The 17,664-nt window shown below is 42.3% G+C and overlaps 1 protein-coding gene across 1 annotated transcript in view; it reads right to left on the reverse strand.

The window, feature by feature from the left end:
• Positions 1-17,664, reverse strand: part of LOC123499320 (general transcription factor 3C polypeptide 3-like) — a 414,223-nt gene that overhangs the window by 96,255 nt on the left and 300,304 nt on the right. The window contains 1 exon segment of the mRNA XM_045247142.1: positions 11,652-11,822. Coding sequence (XP_045103077.1) covers positions 11,652-11,822 — 171 coding nt within the window.

The following is a 17,664-nucleotide window of genomic DNA, read 5'->3' on the forward strand; positions in this document are numbered from 1 at the left end:
ATGGGACTGCCAACCTTACAAGATAGAAGAGAATGCAGGGACCTACTAACAATGTATAAGATAGTAAATGATATTGAAAAGATAGACAAAGAAGACCTGGTGCTGTTGACAGAAGAAGATGGAAGGACAAGAGGACATGAAAAGAAGATCAGGATGAGGCAGTTTGTGAAGGATATTGGAAAATATAGTTTTTCACACAGAACGGTGGAAAAATGGAATGGATTGGATAATGGAGCTTACAGCACATAGTGTGCATAACTTTAAAGAAAAACTAGATTGCTATGACCTGTGAAATGTAAACATATACCTGGCATATGGCATTGGCAGTGACTGTGCGAGAGTCAGAGACTACTGGGATAATGATCATGATTTTTTATCATAATTTTTTACATGTATGCAAGGTATAAAAAATAAGTGCAATTTTAATTGTATGAGAGTATGTCTTATCACAAGGAGTAATGGCATCACACTAAAGAACACAGTGAACTTGCCTATGTCAAGATCAAGATCACCGACACTGTCCGTGTTTGTTTTGGTTCATACAATGCTTGGTGTATGGTCACTTGGCAAATTCTTCCTGACTGATGTCATTCTATGTGAATTACTAGTAAGTATGACCTATTATACATTGGTACCTTGAAAGAAAGTTTTTTTTTTTTTTGTGTAGTACCAATCATCACTTTGTTTACATTTGTGAAGATGTCTAGAGTTTGATTTTTGAGCCTCTGTTTCCACCAACCAGTCTCAATACTGAATCTTGGCTTCATATGACCCAAGGTCATTTCCTGAGATTTTTTTTGGGGAAAAAAGATACGTATTATGACCCATTAATTGTGGTACATTGAAAATAATAGTATATTAGCTTTTATTAACATGATGGTAGGGGTATCTCTCAAATTGTGTGATGTTGTAAATAAACTTTGAAATAAACAAATAAGGTTATTCACAATGCGAGTAGAGATGTAATGTTGACTTCAGGAAAAACAAAGCTGATCTTGAAAATTAGAGATAAGAATTATATACTCATGATTTTGTGATCAGTGAAGATAGAGCTTTGCCAGTGCAGGTAATAATAGGCTTCAAATTTATGAAAAGATTTAATGTGAATTTAAATACCAAACCTCTGAAATTATATACTGAAGGAAAGAGAATTGTTATTGCAGAGTTGCCCATGAAGCATGCATTGATGGTAACTGAGGAGAAAGAAAGGGAAGCTGTGACAAATGACTCAAAAGTCTAATCCCCAGTGTTTGACTCTCCTACCCTCTGTTAATTGGTTGTCTCCTGACCCATTTGCCCATGTTTATGGCTGGGTCCAATATCAAATGGAACAAACACACTGTTACTACAAATGTTTATCCTCATGTATTTGTGCTTCTTCATTTCTTATTTCTGCAGCTGCATTAGATTACCACAAAGGAACTGAGGGAAAAGTGTGACAAGCTAGAAAATATGGTTAAAATGAACAACTCTGGATAAAATACAGCACCCTTAAGAGTAAATATGAGAATTATGAAGTGGCATTAAAAGGACTAGAGGAAAAGCTAGACACTAATGTGGGAACAAGAAAGGGGATAAGCAAAACAAAGCTGGAAGAATGGAAGATGGTCTGGAAAGAAAGGAAGAAAACGTGAATTTTGTGGAAATAGTTTAGCAAAAAATAAGAGAAAACAAAGGATAGTCATACAAGTAATCAAAGAAAAGGAAGAGTTAATGGGATACAGTGAACAAAAAGAATTGTATGGTTATATATGGACTATTAGAGGAAAAGAACTCAGTGAAATTTGTGAGGGAGGAGGAGAAAAAAGAATTATCTCAATAGTCTAAAATAAAGAACAGTCTTGAAAAAGTAGAAGAAATATACAGACTTGGTAAATATAGTGAGGGGACTTAAAGACCAATAAAAGTTAAAATGAGTAAAAGAAATATTATAAGCAAGGACTGGAAAGCTGTCTGGTGAGACAGAATACAACAATATTTGGATAAAGAGAGATATGAATCGGGTTGAAAGGGAAAAAGTGAGAGAACTGAAAGGTGAAGCTAAGGAAAAAAAACTGAGAGGACAGAAAACGAGAAAAATTCTACTGGAAAGTACTAGACATGATGCTACGGAAATGATATATTCAGGAATGGGAAGGAAAGCATTAAGATTAATGTATACAAACATAAATAGATTTATATCAAGAAGATTGGACGTGAGATTATATTTTGGAAAAAAGACCAGACGTGGTATGTATAACAGAAACAAAGTTAAGTGAAGGCATCCAAGTGAACTTTAAAGAAAAGCGATACAATGTTTGGAGGAGAGAAAGAAGAGGAAAAGCAAAAGGAGTATTTATAATGACTCACAAGGATATATATGTATTTACCTAGTTGTACTGTACAAGGTTCGAGCAGGGCTCATAGCATCCTATCTCCATGTCTCCATTTATCTATATTTTCTTTAAAGTTATGCAAATTATGTGCTGTGACAACTTCATTATCCAATGCATTTCACTTTTCCACCATTGTGTGGAAAACTGTATTTTCCAATATCCTTCACACACTGCCTCATCTTGATCTTTTCATGTCCTCTTGTCCTTCCATCTTCTTCTGTCAACAGCACCAGGTCTTCTTTGTCTATCTTTTCAATGCCATTGACCATCTTGTACATTATTATTAGGTTCCCATGTTCTCTTCTATCTTGTAAGGCTGGCAGTCCCAAGATGTATTAGACTAAGAGGTGAACGCACTTCGGCATTATTGGAACCGCTGACGTCACCATGTGTATTGTTTACATCTAGTGTTGTGGTGGTGTGTTCACGTGTGGCAGATTTTATCAGCAATTGTGTACTTTTCACGGGTTTGTATTACGATATTAATAGTTAAATGGGTAAAGCAAGAGTGTGCGCAGTATTTGGATGTACACCTGGTAAGGACAGCAACCTAAGATACCATAAATTCCCATCTAATGATAACCTTGTTAGACAGTGGATCCATAAGTGTTTCCGTTCAGACCATATTAATATTAAGTATGCTGTGGTTTGTGAACGACATTTTAGTTCAGCCCAGATTGAACGAAATCTGAGTTACGAGCTTTTAAATTTGCCGGTTCCACGAACTGTGAGAAATTTAAAACAAGATGCAATTCCTGATCAGAATCTGCCATCACGAGGACACAGATGCCAGGGATTTGGCCATCCACCAGCATTTAAAGATAAGAAACTGTGTATTTGTTTCACATATAACCTGCTTCTTATATATTAGCATTTACAATGCTCCCTATTACCCAGCCGTCTATTCCACATTCAAAACTTTCATCGTATTCCAACCTGGTAACCCCTGGCAACTTACGGCAACACCGTCTCTCTCAGCCAGCCACGTCATTCTTTCTTGAGACGCGCTTGCGTGCGTGTCTGTTACATTGCTCTGGAACTTTTTTGCCCAGCTGTTTTCTCTACGTGGACCTGTTTGTTTTATGGCTGGCCATCAGGAAGCTCAGGAGGGCTTCTCGTCGCCTTCTCCTTCTTACAGCAACGTCGAGTTTGTTCGTGGCGGTGACTGCAGTGTCGGCGGTGGCCAGGACTCAACCCGCCATGCTGCTGGCTCACCGCTGGGCTCTTCATCACCTTTTTCCTCGGCCTCACATGTTGTCAGGAGAGTCTGTGCTTCGTCTGGATGCAGGAGAGTCCTTGGGAGTGCCAACAACGATCCACACTCTGTATGTATTGTCTGCCGTGATGGTTTCTGTGATGTAAACAACAGATGTCGGGAGTGTGGTGAGTGGAGTCCCAGGCGGGTGCTCAGTTCCCATAAGTACCAACAGACTTAACAGAAGAGGCGAGACTATAAAGCTAGGAAGAAAGCCTCTAACCCTTCAGGCCAGTCTCTGGAGCCTTTTGCCAAATGTTCTGATTCTCGTGGCGCGGTCCTGTCTCCCACGGCTTCAGGATCAGACAGGGATTCGGTACCTGGATCAGTGGGGCCTGAGGATTCGATTTCTCAGATTCCGGGATCCAAAGTGTCTCCTTGGGATAAGTCAAGTTTTTTCAAGGAGTTGGCTACTTTCCTCGGGTTTCAGGAAGGCAGTAAATATGTTTCCTTCCCTGATATGGTTTCAGCTATGATGTCTAAGGAAGTAGAGGGCAGGTTAGCTCCTAATACTGCCTCTCTTACAGCTGCTCCCTCGCTCTCAGTTCAAGGTGCGGTGCAGTCCAACCCCCCTCCCGGCCTCGGCGCAAGGCAGAGTGTGAAGTCACTCCTAGCTGACGTGCCAGCAGGGGGTAACCGGGACCAGGAGAGGCCCGAGGATGAGTTAGGATTAAATCAGGCTGTCCCTCCGCTGGATCCATGGGGGGAGGAAACGCTCTAGGACCCCTAAGGATCATCCATGGAGGATCAAGCGATCCCGTCCTGAGGTGGGGGGAGATTTGGATCCTCTACGTGTAGGATCTCCTTCAGGACGGGGTCAGGGCAGGAACAGGCGTGTGTGTCCAGTACAACGCTTCCGCCCACAGATCCTGGGTGAGGGTCCTGCTGTGCAACTCCAGGGCGCTTTGACTGAGGACTCGGTCAAGCCCACACAGCTTGAGAAGGGTGTGATCCATGCCATGCTTCCCGCCCCTTCTCGGTCCACAAGGCACACAGGAGTGCCAGGTACAGACGCCACCTCCTATGCCTCTTTCCACCATCAACAGTTTCACCCTGTTGCCCCTCACCCTGAGGCAACAGGATCTGTTCTAGGATCCCTTCAGGATCCAGGATCTTCTCTGCACACTAGAACCCGAGGTCCATCAGGAGATCCAGGGTTGCCAGGTGTCCCCTCTTCTGGATACTTTGAAAATCGTGGCCTAGATTCTTCTGAGGAGGAAGCTGACACAAGGGTTAACAGAGTGCCTGTTTCCCTTCCGATCTTTCAGTCCATGATGGAATATATTGCCCAGTGTTTTCCGGAGGCTCTTGGATATGCGGAAGTATCTCATCGCCCAGTGCCCCCAGGGGAAGTCAGGATGGTGGAGGATAAACACATCCGCTTCACTAGGGCACAGTCAATGGATTTTTCTCTACAGGCCGCCACTAAAGCTCTTCGTTGTGCTAATGAAGGCTCCCGGCCATCACTTGCTCGCTACCCTTCCGGCCGGTACAGGAGGATCTATGGGGTCAGTGGACACGAGTTTGCTGGGAAAGCAGCCAAACTCAACACAGACTTAGCCCTCGCCCTCACCACTAAGGGTAAAGACCCACAGGTGGTGGTACAGCATGCAGATATGTCTCGCCTGGAAGGTATCTTAGCACACCAACGTGAGGCACAGAATTTTCTGTTTTGGGCTATTGGCGCCTTTTACAGACTGGTTTCCTCTTTACAACCAGATCAGGAGGAGAAGCTCTTAGCTGACCAACTGTTCCGCAGCATTCAGTTTGCCATGGTAGATACAGCTCAAGATTCGGCTTTCGCTCTAACTAATGTCAAGGCCATGAGAAGGGAGGCGATTCTCTCTCATCTTCCCCCTGTTTTTAAGACTGCTACCAAGGTTGATCTCAGGAAGTCAGCTATTGACTTGGCCTTCCTCTTCGATGAGGATAAGGTTAAGGAAGCTCTTCGGGTGGCAGATAAGGCTGCTTCCATTTCTTTCCAGCAAGCAGCAGCTCGGGCACTGGTTAAGCCAAGGCCAGCTATTGGCACACCCCTGGTGGATCGTGGTCCCCGCGCGGCGCCCACTGGTGAATCTTCTCATCGGACTTCGCTTTCCACGCGGAGCATAGAACCGGTCTCTCATTCAAGAGCGCCGCATCAGAGGTCTTCCTCCACTCTTGCTTCTACTTCTCGCTCTAAGAAGATGGGGAAGTTTTTTCGGAAGTAGATTGGCCGTCTTCCCAAGTTCCAGTAGGAGGTTGTCTGGCCAAGAATCTAGACAGTTGGATGGCAATTGGTGCAGAGGCATGGGTTCTCTCCATCCTTCGCGAAGGTTACAAGATCCCCTTCACATCTCTTCCCCCTGTCACCTCGGCACCTTTGGAGTTTCATTCTTACACTCCAGGTTCCGAGAAGGGCAAGGCACTAGAATCCGAGGTCCAGCGTCTCTTGACAAAGGGAGCAATAGAGGAGACGTCTGCAAATCCAGGTTTTTACAGTCACCTTTGTGGTGCCCAAGAATACAGGAGGCTTTCGCCCAATCCTCGATTTATCCACGCTGAATCGTTATGTGACTACCACTCCCTTCAGGATGGAAACAGTGAGGACGGTTATGTCCGCCATCCACAGACACGACTGGATGACTGCCATCGATCTCCGGGATGCTTATTTTTAGATCCCAGTCCATCCAGACAGCCGAAAGTTTCTCCACTTTATATGGAAAGGGCGTCACTTCCAGTTCAGGGTTCTTTGCTTTGGCCTCTCCACGGCCCCTCAAGTTTTTACCAGGATGATGGGTCCAGTTTCAGCGGCTTCACATCAACAAGGAGTTCGCCTCCTCCGTTACTTAGACGACTGGCTGCTGTTAGCTCACTCGAAACAGACAGCACTCGAGGCAACCAGTTACCTCCTCCGTGTGTGTGCATCACTGGGAATCCAGGTAAACTAGGAAAAGTCATCACTTTCACCCTCCCAGACAAGGATTTATTTGGGGATGGAGATTCGCTCTCCTCTTTTGAAGGTTTTCCCGACACAGAAACGCCTAGAGAATCTACAACTTCAAATCAAGACTTTTCTAAGTGTTCAGTCCTCTCCAGCAAAGGCTTGGTTAGCCCTCCTAGGCCACATGTCCTCTCTGCGGCATCTAATTCCTGGGGCAAGACGGAGGATGCGCAGCCTTCAATTTCGCCTTTCCCAATTCTGGGATCACCAGTCCGACGGAGACAACCTTCCAGTTCCTTGGGATTTCGAAATCCTGGACGATCTTCAGTGGTGGACACTGGACCATAATCTTTGGTTGGGACAGTCCCTTCAGTTAGCTTCTCCGGATGTTTGTCTGTACACAGATGCTTCCACCGTCGGCTGGGGAGTGTCGATTCTACACGATTCAGTGAGCGGTCTGTGGGCCACTTACGAGCTCTCTTTACACATCAACCTTCTAGAACTTAAAGCTATACGTCTCGGCCTTCTACACTTCAAGGATCATGTCCGAGGACAGGCGGTGGCAGTGTTCTCCGACAATGCCACGGCCCTGTCGTATCTGGCAAAAGAGGGCGGGACTCGTTCAGGAAGCCTCAATGCCGAGGCTCAAGCCATCCTACAGTGGGCGGAGGATTATGCCGTCCGGATCCTCACCCAATTCGTGAAGGGCTCGGCAAACGTCTTAGCGGATTGCCTCAGCAGACAGGATCAGATCATCTCTACAGAGTGGACTCTCCACCAGGAGGTTTGCGATCTCCTATGGAGGCTTTGGAATTATCCCACGGTGGACCTGTTTGCAACGAGGCTCAACTTCAGGCTACCAAACTTCATATCCCCGTTTCAGGATCCAATGGCAGTAGCCACAGACGCCTTTCTGTACAATTTGGATCATCAAGATCTTTATGCCTTCCCACCTTTCCCGTTGATCAGGAAGGTGCTCAACAAGCTGAGAATGGCACGTCAAACAAACATTATTCTGATTGCTCCGTTTTGGCCACAGAGGGAATGGTTCCCAGACCTCATACAGGCCTCAGTAGACACTCCCAGGCGCCTACCGCAGCGCAGAGATCTACTTCGTCAGCCTTATGTTCGCAAATTCCATCAAGCTCTCCCCCATGCTACAGCTAACCGCGTGGAAACTGTCAAGCAAATCCTTCATCACAGAGGCTATTCCTCCCGAGTTACGGAATTCCTGGCAAAATCTAAAAGACCTTCCACTATTATGAATTACCAATACAAGTGGAAAAGGTTTCGAGAGTGGTGCAAGAGAGAAGGTCACACAGTCTCTAATCCCACCAGCCAGAAGATTGCAGATTTTTTGGTCTTTCTTAGACAGGATTGCAGAATGTCAGTCACTGCCATTAAAGGCTACAAGGCCATGCTCAATGGAGTATTTGCCCTTAAAGGCTTTGATCTTTCTACCGACCCAGTTCTCCGCGAGATCATAAAGACTTGTTCAAGGCAAGTCCAACGCCCACCTTGTAGGGCTCCTTCATGGAATGTAGACGTGGTCCTTAAGGCTCTAACATGTCCTCCATTTGAGCCACTTCACCAAGCCTCATTACGGGATCTGACTAAGAAGACCCTCTTTTTGGTGGCCCTGGCTACGGCTAAGAGGGTTGGAGAGCTTCATGCCCTTTCTCAGGTCATAGCCTCAAGAGGAGAGGATCTTATCCTGTCATATCTTCCTGAATTCATAGCTAAGACAGAAACCCCTCTTAATCGCGTTCCTAGAGAGTTCCCTCTTCGAAGTCTCTCTTCAGTGGTGGGAAGAGAGGATGAGGAACGTCTCCTATGTCCAGTGTGAGCTGTACAACGTTACCTTGTTGCAACAGCTTCCGCTTCTAGGCCTCGAAGTCTCTTTGTGTCTTTGAGAGACCCTGCGAGGCGAATGTCTAAAGCTGCTATTTCTTTCTTCCTATGGGATACAATCAAGACGGCTCATGAGTCTTTTCCCGAGGAACTTGGCCCCTTGTTCAAGGTACGGGCACACGATATAAGAGGAATTGCCACTTCCATGCTTCTCTGGAAGAACAGTTCTGTGGCATCTATCTTAGAAGCAACCTGTTGGAAGACCCACTCAGTCTTTGTGGACTACTATCTCCGTGACATCCAACGGCAGGAAGGAGATGTCTCTGCCCTTGGCCCGGTAATTGCTGCTGGGGATTTGGTGGAACCACTACCTCACTAATGGACTCTTCCAAGACTTAGGAGACCAGAAGTCCCTACCACTGCCTGGTCATGGTCTCCTTCTCACTCTCCAGTCTCCAACCCTCATAGGTGAGACCAGAGTGTCTTTTTGTGGACCCTTTCACCCATCGGCGTATTCCACCCTTATGGCATGACCCCCCTCCTATAATGTGGAAATCTGCTAATATATAAGAAACAGGTTATATGTGAAACAAATACCATTTTTAGACATAAAATGTATTTTTTCACTTACCTGCCTCTTATATACATACCCACCCATCCTCCCCACTACTTGCCAATGCTTCAAGAAAGAATGACATGGCTGGCTGAGGGAGACGGTGTTGCCGTAAGTTGCCAGGGGTTACCAGGATGGAATACAACAAAGGTTTTGAATGTGGAATAGACGGCTGAGTAATAGGGAGCATTGTAAATGCTAATATATAAGAAGCAGGTAAGTGAAAAAATACATTTTATGTCTAAAAATGGTATTTTGTAAGTGGTGGTGGTGTTTGTAGTAAATAAGTGGTGGTGGTGGTAATACTAGGTTCTAGTAAAGTAAGTGGTGGTGGTTCTAGTCTAATACATCTTGGTTCTAGTGAAGAATGTGGTATGGTAGTGGTTCTAGTAAAGTAAGTGGTATGTGCTATGCTTGTGAAACGATCACAGTAGATGCTGGTGAAGCTAACACTAAGTTGGAGGTGCAAATATTGTAAGTATGTGGTGGTAGTTTAAATTAAAACATATGGTAGAGGTGGTGGCATATCCCCATATTTTCTTGCAAATCACTAAGAAATGTAAAATACAGTTAGTGGCATTACATCTACTAAACTTAGTAACCAAGATGCTAAAAGATAACCACTCAAATAAAAGAAATATGCGGAACACCTATATTCCACAATTAAAATCTATCCTAGTTGGTTGACATGCTGGGTTTTAAAAAGCCTCCCGAGCTACGTCAATGATTTCAAGACTGAAGTGCGTTCACCTCTTAGTCTAATACATCCTGGCCAGTCTCATTTCCTTCATTCGTTCTTCATATGGTAGATCCTTTAATTCTGGCACCATCCATGTAGCAATCTTCTGCAGCCTTTCCAATTTTCTTATATCTTTTTTAGAGCTCAGAGACGACACCAATGGTGCATATTCCAGCCTTGGACGTATCATGCTTGTAATGATTTTTTTTCATCATATCTTTGTTCAGGTATTGAAATGCCACTCTTATTATATTAGTCAACATTTTATATGATAATCCAAATATTTTGCTTGTGTGTTGTTTGGGGTTCAGATATTCCTGTATGACCACTCCCAGATCTTTTTCCTCTTTAGTCTTTATTATTTGTTCCTCTCCCATCAAATAGTTCCATACCCGTCTTTTTTTTACTCTTTCCTAGTTCCATTATGTGACATTCCTTGGCATTAAACTTCAATTTCCACTTCCTACTCCACTCATAGATCTTGTTTATATCTTCCTGTAACAGCAGACAGTCCTCTCTGGTTTTGATAACTCTTAGCAGCTTTGCATCATCAGCAAATAAATTTATATAACTATTTATCCCAATGTAAATGTCATTTACATAAATCTGAAACATAATGGGGGCTAACACTGACCCTTGTGGCACTCCGCTAGTTACTTTATCCCAAGATGAGTATGTATCTCTGATCACAATTCTCATTTCCTTATCCTCCTTTAAATATCAGTATTATGTTGGCTCTCTTCCATTCAGCCCTCGTATTTTCCTTAGCTTCACTTCTTAGCACTTTGTCCTTTTCCCTCTCCTCTAGGTTCATATCTCTTTTTATCCATATATCCTTGTCTTCAGTATCATCGGACAGCTTCCCTTTCCTAGCCATAATTTCCTTTACTGCCACTTGGGATTTCATTCTCACTTTCATTGGTCTCCTAACCCCTTCACTGTATCTTTCTAGCCTGATCACTTCCTCCATCTCTTGGTCTAGTTTTTGTGTGCTGTCTTGAACATGCTAGATAACAGATTTGGCCAATTGTCTCTCTTCACATTCTTTCGTAAATTTGTTTGGATTTTTCTTTCCCTTCATCCCAATAATCACGAAGCTTTTCCTCTTATCCACTGTATCTCACACCAGGTCTTCTTTCTCTTTAATTACTTGAATTACAGTGACTTTCGTGTTTTCCTAAATTTTTCTCTTTACAACCTCTGAAAATTTAACTTTTTCCTCTTCCTGTTCCTGCTTCCATGCATTTTGTAGTTCCTGCTTGTATTATACAACTAGGTAAATACACAAGCATGCATTGAAAATACATCTATGACATGTGAATATAAGCTGAAGCAGACACTGCTTCTCGGTTGCTATCTGCTGCGTAAATAATACTGCAGCACACAAGCTGTTTTGCATCTCTTAACAACTCAGAAAAGTCATATGACATGGATGATGTAAGAGCTATCAAGTGTATTAGCCTAGTTGCTTAACATTTCTTGATCAAAGGGCAAAAAATGCCTACCTGTGCTATTGTGATAGAAAAATTTGGGAAAAAATCCTGAAAGTGTCTAACTTATTTGATATCCAGCATATTTAGATCGGATTTAACTGTAGTTTACCATACTCTCATGCAAAGTCTTTGTTATTTTGAGGCAGTCTAGTACACATTACTATAATCTCCAGTAATTTGTTATTTTTTATTTGGCAAAGTGCAAGATCAGCAGTAAATCTATGACATCAAAAAGATGTGAAACCAAAGAATTTCTATAATGTGTCTTAATTAGTTCATTCTGCTTCATAAAATTTTCAGGATAATCCTGCTATTATCAGCTCTTCACTTGACATGTCTTCTACATTCATCAGTCCAGATTGCTCTATTCTTGTCCTTACATGCTTGCAACTCAATACAAACCTTGCCCTGATCATTCCTCAGGTACTTCAGCATGTGTGTGTATCCTTTGAGAGCCTTGAGCTTCTCCCCAAGTTGCTCCAGGAGGTCACAGCGGGCCCAGTGGTAGTCCAGGTTTTCAGGGTTAGCCTTGATGGCACGACCCCAACAGAACACAGCTTGCTGGATGTTTTCCTGACAAAGATCTCTATATTAGTGAAGTCTTTCCTAAAACTTTGTCACTAAAGTCACATCTATGATATCAATAAGTAATAATACACACACACACACACACACACACACACACACACACAAATGAGTTGAGAAAGGAGGCTTTGAAAAATAATGAAGAGAGGACAGAAGAGGAGAAGAAAGAGTTTTTCTGGAGAATCTTGGATATGAGACTGAGGAAGTGGTTCATAACCCAGAAAAGTACAGTAAGAAAGGACTAAAGAAACTTACGTATGAGCGGAATGTAATGTATTCCAACATAAATGGAGTGATATCGGGGATTTTAGAACTCAACGATTACTTGAGGGACAAGAACCCAGATATTGTGGGTCTTACTGAAACAAAACTGAGAGAGGGAGAAGACCTGATGATGGTTGGAGAAGGGAAATATAATGTTTGGAAAAGAAATAGAGTAGGTAAGATGGGAGGAGGAGTGATGTTGCTGGTTAAAAAAGATATAAAGGTGGATCAAGTGAAAGAAGGTATGGGAAAGGCAGAAGTGCTAAAGATCAGAGCAGAAACTAATGAAGGAAAAAAGAGGCACTACATAGTGGTGTACGTATCACCTAAGACAAATGCATGGTCAGTACAGGAATATGAAGAAATGATAAGTGATACAGGAACATGTCTGGAAGAAATGTTGGGTGGCTGTGAACGAACTATAATGATGGGAGATTTTAATTGTAAAGAGGTGTGTTGGGAGGACTGGTCAATGGAAGGATCAGAGACAACATGGCGAAATACACTATTGACACTGGCAATGGAAAATGTGTTAACTCAGTGGGTCAAAGAAGATACTAGGTTTGGAGGAGAGGGAGCATCGTCAAGACTGGACTTGGTCTTTAGTACAGAGCCAATGGTCATTGAGGAGATGAGGGTGGAGTGCCCTTTAGCAAAGAGTGATCATGGAGTTTTGGAGTTCAAGGTGATAGATGAAGAGAAATCTAGAAGAAATGAAGAATATAAAGTGGGAAGATGGAATTATGCCAAGACAGATTTTGGAAACCTAAAGAAATTCTTTCAAGAGACAAATTGGATGAAATTCAAGAGTGCTATGGGAGCAAATGAAAAGTGGAAGGAATTTATAAAAATATACAAAGAAGGTGAGAAAAAATTTGTACCAATAAGACAACATAGAGAAGTTGGAAAGCAGGACTGGTTTAACGATAGATGTGAAAAGGCTAGAACAAGAAAAGAGGATGCATGGAAGAGGTGGAGAAGGAAAAGACGGATTAAGCAGTGGGAAAGTTACAAAAGAGCAAGAAATGAATATGTGTTGATTAGAAGAGAAGAAAGAAAGAAACAAGAAAAGGATATAATTGATAAATGTAAAGACCAACCAAGGCTTTTTACAGACATGTGAACAACAACATCAAAAATAGAGAAAGTATTGAAAGTTTAGAAGTAAATGGAGTATGCAGTGAAGATCCCAGGGAAATGGCAGAGGCTATGAATAGATGCTTTCGGAAGGTATTCACAAAGGAGACTGCTTTTGACAAACCACTGGTAATGGAACAGAAAGGGATTATGAAGGAGTTTCAAGTAACTGTGGAGGAGATCAAGAATATGATGGGGAGTTTAGAAGTGAGAAAAGCTGTGAGACCTGATGGGGTATCAGGATGGATTTTAAGAGAATGCAGGGAGCAACTGGCAGAAAAAGTTTGTGAAGTAATTGATGCCTCATTAAGGAAGGTGTAGTGCCCCAAGACTGGAAAAGAGCTAACATTGTCCCAATCTATAAATCAGGTAACAAGAGAGACCCATTGAACTATAGACCAGTGTCACTTACAAGTGTGGTAGCTAAGATGTGTGAGAGGGTGGTGAAGAATAGATGGACAGACTTCTTGGAGAAAATGACATACTTTGTGAGTGTCAATTTGGTTTTAGAAAAGGGCGTTCATGCACGACAAACCTGATATGTTACTATTCGAGGGTGATAGATGTAATACAGGAAAGAGATGGTTGGGCTGATGGAATATATCTGGATTTAAAAAGGCCTTTGATAAGGTACCACACGGAGACTGATCTGGAAACTTGAAATGGTAGGAGGAGTGCATGGCAGTTTACTAAAATGGATGGAAGACTTTTGGTAGGAAGAGAAATGAGAACAATAATTAAGGACAGACCATCAGAATGGGGCTTGGTGGAGAGTGGAGTTCCACAGGGATCAGTGTTGGCACCAGTAATGTTCGCGGTCTACATAAATGACATGGTGGATGGGGTGTCCAGTTATGTGAGCCTATTTGCAGACGATGCAAAATTGTTAAGAAAAGTGAGATGTGACAAAGATTGCGAACTATTCCAGGAAGACTTGGACAGAATATGGAAATGGAGCTGTACATGGCAAATGGAGTTCAACACGACAAAATGCAAGAAAATAGAGTTTGGCAAGAGTGAAAGAAGAATCAGGAGTATGTACAAGATAGGAAATGAAGACATAAAATCCAGTCATGAAGAAAAAGACCTTGGGGTGACAATTACCAATGACCTATCGCCAGAGAGACATATAAACAAAATAATTGGAGAAGTATTGAACTTATTGAGGAACATAAGAGTGGCGTTCGATATTTAGATGAAGAAATGATGAAGAAAATAATTACTGCAATGATAAGACCGAGGCTTGAATATGCAACAATACAGTGGGCTACGAACTTAAAGAAACACATAAGGAAACTAGAGAAAGTACAGAGGGCTGCAACAAAAATGGTGCCTGACTTAAGAGATTTGACTTATGAAGACAGACTGAAAAGAATGCAACTTCCGACCCTGGAAAACAGAAGAGAAAGGAGAGACCTGATAGCAATATACAGAGTGATGATTGGCATGGAAAAAATGGATAGGGAAGATCTGTGTATGTGGAATGAAAGAATGTCGAGAGGGCATGGGAAAAACTAAAATGGCCACTTATAGGAGAGATGTGAAAAATATAGCTTCCTCATAGAAGGGTGGAAGCATGGAATAGTTTAGACGTGGAAGTGGTCAACGCAAGGAATATTCATGATTTTAAGAAAAAGCTGGACATTAATAGATATGGAGACGGGACAACACGAGCATAGCTCTTTTCCCGTATGTTACAATTAGGTAAATACAATTAGGTAAATACACACACACATCAAAAATAGAGAAAGTATTGAAAGTTTAGAAGTAAATGGAGTATGCAGTGAGGATCCCAGGGAAATGGCAGAGGCTATGAATGGATGCTTTCGGAAGGTATTCACAAAGGAGACTGCTTTTGACAAACCACTGGTAATGGAACAAAAAGGGATTATGAAGGAGTTTCAAGTAACTGTGGAGGAGATCAAGAATATGATGGGGAGTTTAGAAGTGAGAAAAGCTGTGGGACCTGATGGGGTATCAGGATGGATTTTAAGAGAATGCAGGAGCAACTGGCAGAAAAAGTTTGTGAAGTAATTGATGCCTCATTAAGGAAGGTGTAGTGCCCCAAGACTGGAAAAGAGCTAACATTGTCCCAATTTATAAATCAGGTAACAAGAGAGACCCATTGAACTATAGACCAGTGTCACTTACAAGTGTGGTAGCTAAGATGCGTGAGAGGGTGGTGAAGAATAGATGGACAGACTTCTTGGAGAAAATGACATACTTTGTGAGTGTCAATTTGGTTTTAGAAAAGGGCGTTCATGCACGACAAACCTGATATGTTACTATTCGAGGGTGATAGATGTAATACAGGAAAGAGATGGTTGGGCTGATGGAATATATCTGGATTTAAAAAAGGCCTTTGATAAGGTACCACACCGGAGACTGATCTGGAAACTTGAAATGGTAGGAGGAGTGCATGGCAGTTTACTAAAATGGATGGAAGACTTTTGGTAGGAAGAGAAATGAGAACAATAATTAAGGACAGACCATCAGAATGGGGCTTGGTGGAGAGTGGAGTTCCACAGGGATCAGTGTTGGCACCAGTAATGTTCGCGGTCTACATAAATGACATGGTGGATGGGGTGTCCAGTTATGTGAGCCTATTTGCAGACGATGCAAAATTGTTAAGAAAAGTGAGATGTGACAAAGATTGCGAACTACTCCAGGAAGACTTGGACAGAATATGGAAATGGAGCTGTACATGGCAAATGGAGTTCAACACGACAAAATGCAAGAAATTAGAGTTTGGCAAGAGTGAAAGAAGAATCAGGAGTATGTACAAGATAGGAAATGAAGACATAAAACCAGTCATGAAGAAAAGACCTTGGGGTGACAATTACCAATGACCTATCGCCAGAGAGACATATAAACAAAATAATTGGAGAAGTATTGAACTTATTGAGGAACATAAGAGTGGCGTTCAGATATTTAGATGAAGAAATGATGAAGAAAATAATTACTGCAATGATAAGACTGAGGCTTGAATATGCAACAATACAGTGGGCTCAACTTAAAGAAACACATAAGGAAACTAGAGAAAGTACAGAGGGCTGCAACAAAATGGTGCCTGACTTAAGAGATTTGACTTATGAAGACAGACTGAACAGAATGCAACTTCCGACCCTGGAAAACAGAAGAGAAAGGGGAGACCTGATAGCAATATACAGAGTGATGATTGGCATGGAAAAATGGATAGGGAAGATCTGTGTATGTGGAATGAAAGAATGTCGAGAGGGCATGGGAAAAACTAAAATGGCCACTTATAGGAGAGATGTGAAAAAATATAGCTTCCCTCATAGAAGGGTGGAAGCATGGAATAGTTTAGACGTGGAAGTGGTCAACGCAAGGAATATTCATGATTTTAAGAAAAAGCTGGACATTAATAGATATGGAGACGGGACAACACGAGCATAGCTCTTTTCCCGTATGTTACAATTAGGTAAATACAATTAGGTAAATACACACACACACACACACACACACACGGGACATCGTCGATGGCGGATGTGGTCGCTGAGCTCCAGAGCAATCATCTCTAATTCTACAGTTACCATTGCCTAAGAGTAACCAAGGTGGGAAAGGAGCTGGTAATGTTTGTCCCGTCTCCATATAGTCATGTTAACTGTTGATTAGCAAAATAATGTCCAGGGAAGGTAAATATAAACTGTAGCCTGCGTTTGAGCCATCAGCTGGTTTGTTTACATCTGCGCAACATGGCGGCCGTGAACTCGAAAGATGAATCAGACTTCACAGGATTTCAAGGAATAATGGAGAAGAGCGCTTATGTGAAGAAAATTCTGGAGTTGGAAGGTAAAATTGAAAACTGTTTGAAAAGTATGGGGGCCTGGAAACGAGTTATGACAATGTAATGAAAGAGTGTGCCGATATGAAGAAGGAAAATGAAGCACTGAAAGAGGAAGTTAAGCTAATTAAAGTGAATTGCGAAAATGTGGAGAATCTCTAGGAAAAGTGATGGAGAAGCAGGCTGAATGGAAAAAAAGTCAGGAAGTGGAAAGAAAGGAGGTAAATTACAAAGTTGCAAGTCTGGAAAAGGAAATCAAAGAGTCTGGGGAGAAAACTTTGGGCCTTGCTGAAATTATAGATCAACAGATCATAGAAGAGAAGATTGCTGAGAAAGTGGTGAAGGTTATTAAATCAAATGAGACATTGGTGAGGGAAACTGTAGACAAAAAGAGATGTGTGGTGATATTTGGTGTGGAGGAGGATAAGACACCGAGTAAAATGGAGAGAGAGAAAACATAAAAAGGTGATAAATAATATCATTAATGTGGTGCAGGAGGAGGAAAAGACCTAGTACAAGAAATAGAGGACTTCCATAGAATTGGAAAGTTCACAAGAGAAGGTATGAGGCCAATAAGAATCAAACTTAAGTCACAAAAGGATGTAGATGAATTGGTGGAGAAGT

Source organism: Portunus trituberculatus, chromosome 49 (genome assembly GCF_017591435.1).
Source record: "Portunus trituberculatus isolate SZX2019 chromosome 49, ASM1759143v1, whole genome shotgun sequence".
Lineage (NCBI taxonomy): Eukaryota > Metazoa > Arthropoda > Malacostraca > Decapoda > Portunidae > Portunus > Portunus trituberculatus.